Consider the following 8,799-nt stretch of genomic DNA (forward strand, 5'->3'; position numbering starts at 1 on the left):
AGAAGACTAGTCATCTTTCTCATGGAATTACTCAGCCTGTCCTATGATAGACTTCTGCCCCTGTCAGAAGCACTTCTCTGGACTTAGCCATCACAGCTCAACCTGAGAAAAAGCAGTTTCTACTCAAGAGCCTCTGAACAGTGTGTCAGATATGAAACAGCAGCTGTTCTTAGGTGAAGCAGGCACTCCAGCTTGATTCCATGTCGTTTTTCCATTAGAGATCTGCTCACGAGGGAGAATAGGGTCAAGGTCAAGGGTACCCAACTATTACACAGCAACAAGCCATGGAGAGATTAACTCAAGGGAAATTTAATAACTAGTGAACCAAGTCAGAGCAGAGAAACATTTCGCAAGGAACACGTAAGTACCCAATCTAAATTCAGTTCCTATGAATATCATAGACACCACAGCCTACAAACTTAAAGGATGTTCAAGCATTGTTTGTCAATTCTGTCCATTAAAAAACAAAGAAAAATATAAAAATCAAGGTATTATTAGCATGCCTATATTTTAGGTCAAGAAACCGAGGTAGCTGAAGTGAAAGACTGAACCTTAAGACCAATAATATCTGGCCAAGGGTAGAGCATTATATAAATCTTGATTTTTCTATAGTAATTCGATTTTATCAAGGAAAAAAATTGTGTGTCTGGCTGATACTTGTCAGAAGTTAATATGTCCTTGCCACTTGACATGCGTCTTTCTAAATGACCTTGAGAGCAGGCACCCAGGTGTAGTAAGAAATAAACAAGCCTCCTGTTTGCAGCCTTTCAAACCTGAGCTTTGAGGTACATTTGGATGCTTACAGAACTGTCAATTCTGTTTCTTGCCTAGCAGAATTTGGCATTAAAAATGAAAACAGCCTTCAAGTCATGTATGCTCCTCAATGATATTGCTTCCAACGTGAGGGGCTTCACAGTAGATTCTGGGGCCACAGATATTCGTGGAGGCCTTTTAACTTCACTCTGGGTTTCTTATTAGCTCTGACTCCCCCTCACCCTGACATCTGTCTAATGATGCTTTTGAAATATTTATGTACCTATGAATATATTCAGCCAAGATATTCTTGCCATTTATTTTTGATATCACAGGCATTTGTATCACATGGGTTGGAAAGAATCCACAAAAGATGATGTGTCAGAAAGATAACGTCTTGTGGCCCACAATAGATGATGACCAAAGCTCACACTCATGAATCAGATGTGTTGCCCTCTGGACTCTCGTGTTCTTATCACAGTTTTAAGGCCCTTTAATGAGCAAAATGAGTCTCCCTAAAATGCAATTGGTATTTGATTGCTCTTACTTTAGTATTTTTCTTAAAAATGAACTTTAAATGCAAATGCCTTTTTTATTTGCATATATTATTGAGATAATGAGTGATCAAACTCATCAAACACCTCAATTAAGATACTGTGTTTTTCATTTTCCAGAAATGCATACATTGACATTTGATGTCATTGAGAACGAGGGTTCCAGTGGAAACAAAACCACATATGAGAGGAGGACTAATTATTAAACTCCTTCTTGATCCTTCAGTTGCTATTTTTATCAAGTTGCTCTTACAGATGCATCAGCCTGTCTGAAGGAAGCCATATGTCAGTGATCCATGAAAAGTATGAATCTTGAACCCTAAGTCCAGCTGAAAATGGGCATGACCATAAAGCCTTTTGGAGGCAGGGATTGTAGTTAATTACTGATGAGGAAAAGGCTACTCAATCAAAATGTCTTTTTAGAGATTTTTTTTCCTAAAATTGCTACATGCTTCAAAGGTCTCTATGAAAATTAAGCCTGAAATCAATTCAGTCTGTAATGTTTCCCAACTGCACATAGAACCAAACCAAATCCAAGAGTCAGATCAAACACCCAGGAAAACCCAGCTCTGGTCTGGCCATCCTCTCCCAAGAGTACATATTCTGAGGTTTAGTCCAGGACCACAGTGATGAAATAAATTGTCAAGAGATTTGAAGTCTTCTCCTAAACCTCCGTTCTCTCACCGGTATAGTAAAACCCATTCTGCATGTTCCTTAGGATCACAGTGAAGATTAAATAACGTTCCTTAAATGCCCTGGATACCATAAAGCCTTCTACAAATGTTCATGACAATAATGATCAAAATCTTACGTATCAGTACACTTAAGTACACAATTATTTAAAGTGGCTCACATTCTACTCTACACTGATATACTCAATTTAGCTTTTTTTCTACATGACTGTGTAATACTGATACTTAACATATATTTCATGTTTACAATGTGCCAGACACTGTGTTTAAGTACTTTATATAAATTATTATTTTAAATAAATTATCATATAAGTTTAGCTGTTTTCCTCAATGACTATTTAATCATAATGATTAACATTTGTTACATATTAACCACGTGCCAGCCACCATTGCTGAGTACTTTACATGCATTAGCATTTTTATTTGTTTATTCAAATAAAATATGAAGAGGAATTTAATGTTGTATGTACTTAACACAATAATGCTGGACACTGTGAGGGCAAATGGCAATGTAATGATGAATGAATTGTAAATATGAACATAAACAACAGAGGAGGTAAGTGCATAAATCATTAAGCAAAGATGATTAGAAATGTATAGAGAACATGATAAATTTGAGAACATACATTACCACTTTAAATTCTCACAAACTACTACATGATTTAGGTACTATTGTCATTCCCATTCAATAGATGATGAGATGAGGCTCAAATAAATGAACCACTTTTCCCAAGCTACTCAACTTGTGGGTCGTGGACCCACTATTAAGAGCCATTCGGTCTCATTTCAAAGTCCCTGCTTTTGGCTGGTGTTTTGCCAGCCATTCATCTTCCTCCTGCATTTTTCTAAGTTTCTTTAGATTCAAGTTTTTCCATTAGAGTGCAAGATCCTTGAGGGCAGGGGAATTACTTGTTTAAATGGCATTTGTACCTGGCACTCAGAACTCCTGATGGCCTGGTGTATGGTGCATGATCAAATAACATAATTGATTCTTAAATGCTTGAATCTGGGTTGGTCGTTTAAGAAGACCAATAAAATAGAGCCTTTAATGTTTACCAGCATCTTCTTCTTAGAAAATACAGAAGCCATATAATCTTATAACTATTCTTTCCTATTTATGATTGAAAACTTTTAAAATAAGGTAAGAGTTGTAAGTAAAACCAGTTACCGATTAGCTCCACTGTAAAGGATGACCCATAAATTGCTAGATGAAACAGCTAATATCAGAGGGCATAGTAAGTCCCTTGAGTGTCTAAGGCAGAATATTGAGGCATCCCCACTACTTCAATATAGTCCTAAAAATTTGTACATGTTTCCAAAGACATCTAACTTATTTGTAAGTATTCCCTTTTTTATTCTGTTGAAGTTGAGGTGAGATAGTGCATATATTATAAATTACTTATCAGTGCCTAGCAAGTGCTCTAGTGATACTGGATGTTATTTACTCTGTTTTAGTTTATTACAATTATGTTAATTATAGGTCTAAGGCATTCAAGTTCCCATTTGTTAGTGACAATAATTTTCTTATACAACATATATATGTTAAAAGAAAAAATGATACCTAGTAACCTCATAATATATATGAGTTCATACATGTTATCAGTCAGATACTACAGGAAACAAGCAAAGTATCCCTCTGCTACTCATTAAAATATATTAAAATATACTTTCTAAACAATTCTGCTAATGTGGGATAGTTTTTCCATTGCATCTTAGACTAAAAAATATTATCTGGTGTTCCTGAATGTGAATAAATGATTTATTAGTAATTCATTTTCTACCACATAATAATACCACTTAGAGAAGAGGTTATTCTCAATATTTCCAAAGTTCCCTATGTATTAGCTATCCAAATACAACTAGTGCTTTTGTGCGAGTGTTTTTTTATTCTTACTTTTAAAATTCTTGTTTGCCTATTTAAAATTGGGAAGTTATGAAACTGGATGTCTGTATCTCATTGTGTATAGCTCCAGGTAGAGCTGAAACAAGTTATGGTAGTTACATTTTTTAAAAAACAATTTATCTTGGAATTAATTTAATGCTTTCATTGATGTCTGTAATAAGAGTCTGAAATGAACATCTACTACCAAGAAAGTAAGAGAGACCCTTAAACTGTGAAATAACAATACTAAAAAAAGTAACATGCTGAATATTTACCTGGGGGAAAAGGCTGATTGCTTTTACTAAGCAATAGCTCCTGGTAGCTCTCATCTAAGATACCACATGCATACCGCAATTAGCCTCAATGAGGCTTCACACAGTCCTGATTTTTTCTGGGTTAATTACTGCCTAAAGGAGTTATCTAGTCTACATGCCCCTAAGCTTAGGAGTGTTTTTAGAAATACATGTTTATGAAAGTGAAATTGTGACTAAGAACCTTGGTAAGTTGTTAAATAATTGAATTACTGTCATTGTTTAGAAGGTCTTAGAGAGTAGGTTTGTATCATATCCATAATGAATATTCTGGATTTAATGTGAGTTCATTCATAAATCTGGTGTGTCCAGTTCTTCAAAAATAGGACCCACCAGCAGGTGGCATTCTGAGGCAAAAATTCACTGAGTGCCACCAGCCAGGGTCAATCATTACTGCCTTTTTCAGATCTACCCTGAATCCATTAAGCCTTTAAATTACAATTAATGGCAATAGCATCTTTGTTGTGTCTACTCAATCATAAATAATTGAATTTACAACTTTAAACTTAAAGGGGAGATTCTGTGATTCAGAGTTTCAGATCTCACATCAAAACTCTGCGTAGATTACACTTCTTTTATTAAGAGCATATTTATTATTTTGAAATGGATGTCTAAAGGAGACATATAGCTCAGGCCATATTTTCAATATGAAAAAAAGAAAAATGATGATCTTTTTCTTGCCACCTGTAGTTCTTTAATGGTGACTACTTATTAGAATATAGCTCTCTTCCCTTCTCAGCCCTGCATTTATATTAAGATAAATACAACCACAAAAACATCAAATTAGAAAGCTCTCAGGAGACAACACAATAATCTCTTCTAAGAATATAACTATACTACAACACAAAAGGACTAGGCTACCAGGATAAGTTGTCTATTTCTAAATGGCTTTATAAACTTAGACATTCAATAAAAGAAAAAATTCCCCTACCAACTTAACAAATAAGAAAGATCTGAGATCCAGACTTACATCTAAAAATTTAAGCAGTGCACTAGAGGAAGAGGGCTAATAAATAAAAGTTCAACTCCATATTTCAGTAAGAACACAGTCTCTACTGGAAAAATCAATATGAAAGAATCATCATAGCTGCTTACATTGAGGGTGAAATACGCAGGCTTGTCCCTCCTCTAGATGACCGGGATCCGGTGCTGAATCGAGGGAATCTGGCTCCCCATGGGTGGTAGCCAAGGACGTGCCGCTCTCCGTGGTGCTGAAGTATAGAGCAGGTCCAGCGAGTGGAGTTGCAATGATGTGAAAGCGCGCTCCACTGTTCTTTGTGCTGCAGTGGTGAAAACTCGCCTTCTGAGGCAGACCTGTGTTACCGTCCTTTTCCTAATCTGGGGGAAATTTCCCAGAGAGCATGACGGAGAAGCATCTGTGTGTGAGAGTGGCATGCAGCATGGTGATGGGTTGGTATAGTCTCCACCCTCTCTCCCAGACGTAGCTTTGAAAGGGAAGTAGCATCTCTGCCTTCCTAACACAGCCACTGAGGATTTCTACCTGCCCCCTCCTCTGTCCCGGAATAGCACGTAACGCGCGCAAACACACACACACACACACACACTCGCACACACACCCCTCACTTACATAATGCAGCGTGTTCTGGCTCCTGAGGCAGACTATTCATTGGTTTAAACAATGAAAAATGAGGAATGAGATGTTTTCCTACCTGTTGTGTCTGTGTGTTTGCAAGAGGGAGGGAGTCAAGAAGAAAACCAAAACCAGAGGAGTGTAAAGAGTGATGGTAGTTTCCTTTAATAAGACACCCCACTTTGCCTTCTGTGAGTGATGCATAATCTAACCTTACCCTTTTGTTTCATGATCTTTTAGCATGGTCTAGGATCAGGAAGAGGTCAGTGGTATAGATTAACTCTGATGTTAGTAACAAGACTTTAAAAGGATTAGCTTTCATTTGTAACTTTCCAGTTTTTGAAAAGAAATTACCAATGCAAAAATCTGTTTTCCAAACAGTCACTATTCTTACCAGTTGGCATGTTACCAAATAGTCTGTGATTCTTAAACCCTGAGGCATTTTGATGCCATCACTGAAGAGAAAATTCCTTAATTGAAATATTGCCTATTGAGAAAAACCACGATTGCTTCTAGGATCTACCTAGTTTGCTGAATGATAAATCAAAGTGCTTATTTTTTGGAACCTACTCATGGATTACTAACTGACACTCTGTAAATACTGCTGCTGCATGCAAATGTAATACTTAGGATTAAATAGTTGGCTTTTAATGTATTTTGCACACTGCTATTCTAGTTTTATATGCAAATAAGACTGTACTGGTTTATTAACAAGCTGCTAGTATTTTCTCTGAAGACAACATGGTATATGGAAAAAGACCCTGGGATTTTTGATTCACTTATTAACCTTGAATGTAGTATTTAACCTCATTGTATCTCAGTCTCCTCATGTGTAAATGGCAGGTAATAATAGGGTTAATAATGCCTTTAACCAATTGTTGTGGTGATAATTAACTGAAATAACATATACAAATAGCTCATAAGAATTGGCATTTAAGGTATGCATGGTAAGTTCCAGTATTCTTCTTCCTCTCCTTGCTGGAAAGAAGTTAAGGTGGTTCTGCAGTCAAAACTCCCTAAAAAGATTGAAAACAAATTAATTTATTGCTGAAAGTCTCCACACAATATTAATGATTGTGTTTTGTTGGACAGAATACCTTTCTAAAAAGAAATTTTTATAAAATTAAGACTACTTTTTATTTTAAAAAGTTTACAGTCTTGAAGGATAAGGAAATTTTTTTATTAGAATCAGAAACAAGTAGATTTAACTCATTTGAATAACATGTTAATGAATTAAGAGCTCTTTAGTATTACACTGAAGCATAGAACAAAATGTAATATGCAAAGCCAACAAAAATGTCTTGAACAACCACAGAGTTAGAAGCTTAGCTCTGACAACTGATAACATCCTTTTGATTGGGATCTTCATCATCATGATTAGTGAAGCAGTGTAGAATAAGATACTCTTCATTATATAATACTTTTTAAAGGATACTGGGTTGTGTTGATATAGTGGAGATGAGGTCTTATTATATTCTATTTTTAATAAATAGCCAAAAGCACATTTTCATAAAATTCTGACATGAACTATGTTCTTATTTTCACTCATGATAAGATAATTAAAAAAATAAAACCACATTTTAAAAATGTGCCAATGATGATACAATAGTTAACATGCTCTCTCATATTTTTAGATATAATATATGTATTATATATAATGTATAATATAATTATGTTAGGTAGACAGCTAGGGACCACCAGCTCCTCCTGAGGACAAGGTGGGCAGCTGCCACACCTGGGGAAGGAGAGAACATCCCAATCAGAACTTAGCATGCCAGCTGCACAGGCCAAGCAGCATAGGCACAATAGAGTCTAGAAAGTGAGCTAGAATAACTGGCTTTCAGAGAGGCTCATGGGAGATCCATATGCCTAGTAAGACTCAGGTCATATAATTCCCAGCTGGCCAATCAAAGTGATTCCATGGTGACATCTGAGCCACAGGGAGGGTCTAATCCAGACACTATAAAACAAGACCCAGACCATAAGCAAGGCCTTTTTGTCATGGCAAAGGGTCCATTCATTGTGTGTGGCGAACATATCTTGCTCTCACTCTGTAAATCTATATCTTGCTATTGCTCTATAATCCTATCTTTTTCTCCTCAATAAAACCTCATTTTTGTGCTTGCTTTGGTTTTGGTGTGTCTGGTCATTCTTCGACCAAGAGCACTCTAAGAATTGACATTTTAGACTGCGACCCAACAATTATATATTTTTATATATTAACATAATTATATTAGTATATAATAAATTCTATATAATGTAATTATATATATAGATATATATGTATATATATATGAGAGAGAGAGTTGGAGGGGAAATGAGCTAATTATTTTATGGATATATTAGTTAATTGAAGACAGGTCAGAATCAGGCCAGACAGCTCTTCAAAAGTAATAGGATAAGATGACATTTTATGAAGGATCTGATGCTCAGGGTCCTCATTATTAGAGTGCTCTATTACTTCTAGAGGATATCATACAGACATTTGGTTCAATGAGGGCAAATACTTATAGTCTGAAAAATGTTATATCCATATCAAATTATCGTTTTCAATATGTAAATATGAAGTAATTAGGACTTCACTATCAACAGTGAAAGTTCGGAACATGCTCAGCTTTTAGACTAGAAAATGTCTGCAGGTCTTGTGTAAGGACTTGAGCTTTGCTTTTCTCAGTCTCAAGTGGATATAGGCTCACAGTAGAGGTTAGTGGTGAAGAGTACGCATGGTTTCTAGCTAAACTTCTTGTGTTTTAACTCCAAGTCTTCCATACTCCAAGGGTTTCCCTCAGTTTTATCTCCTATAAAATAAAAGCAACAATAGGTCCTTGCTCGTAGAGTTACAGTGAGGATAGAATGAGACAACCCACGCAAAGAGCTTGGAGCCGTGCCTGGCACTCAGTCAGAGCTCAGCGTATGCTGGCTTTCACTACTGCCCAGCAGCTCACTCTGTGACTCAACAGTGAGCGTATTATTGATCTGTGGTTCTCAGACTTTGTGCACTCCATCATCACCTAAC

At 36.2% G+C, this 8,799-nt stretch overlaps 1 protein-coding gene across 4 annotated transcripts in view; it reads right to left on the reverse strand.

Annotated features, from left to right (window-relative positions):
- The window catches only part of TRPC7 (transient receptor potential cation channel subfamily C member 7), a 126,186-nt gene extending 120,607 nt beyond the window's left edge, over window positions 1-5,579 (reverse strand). For all 4 annotated transcript variants that reach the window (XM_075996370.1, XM_075996369.1, XM_075996368.1 and 1 more), the window contains exon 1: window positions 5,288-5,579. In XM_075996370.1, coding sequence (XP_075852485.1) covers window positions 5,288-5,289 — 2 coding nt within the window. In that variant the 5' untranslated portion in view covers window positions 5,290-5,579. The remainder of the gene's footprint in view (window positions 1-5,287) is intronic.
- Window positions 5,580-8,799: the final 3,220 nt, after the last annotated feature.

Source organism: Microcebus murinus, chromosome 21 (genome assembly GCF_040939455.1).
Source record: "Microcebus murinus isolate Inina chromosome 21, M.murinus_Inina_mat1.0, whole genome shotgun sequence".
Classification (NCBI taxonomy): domain Eukaryota; kingdom Metazoa; phylum Chordata; class Mammalia; order Primates; family Cheirogaleidae; genus Microcebus; species Microcebus murinus.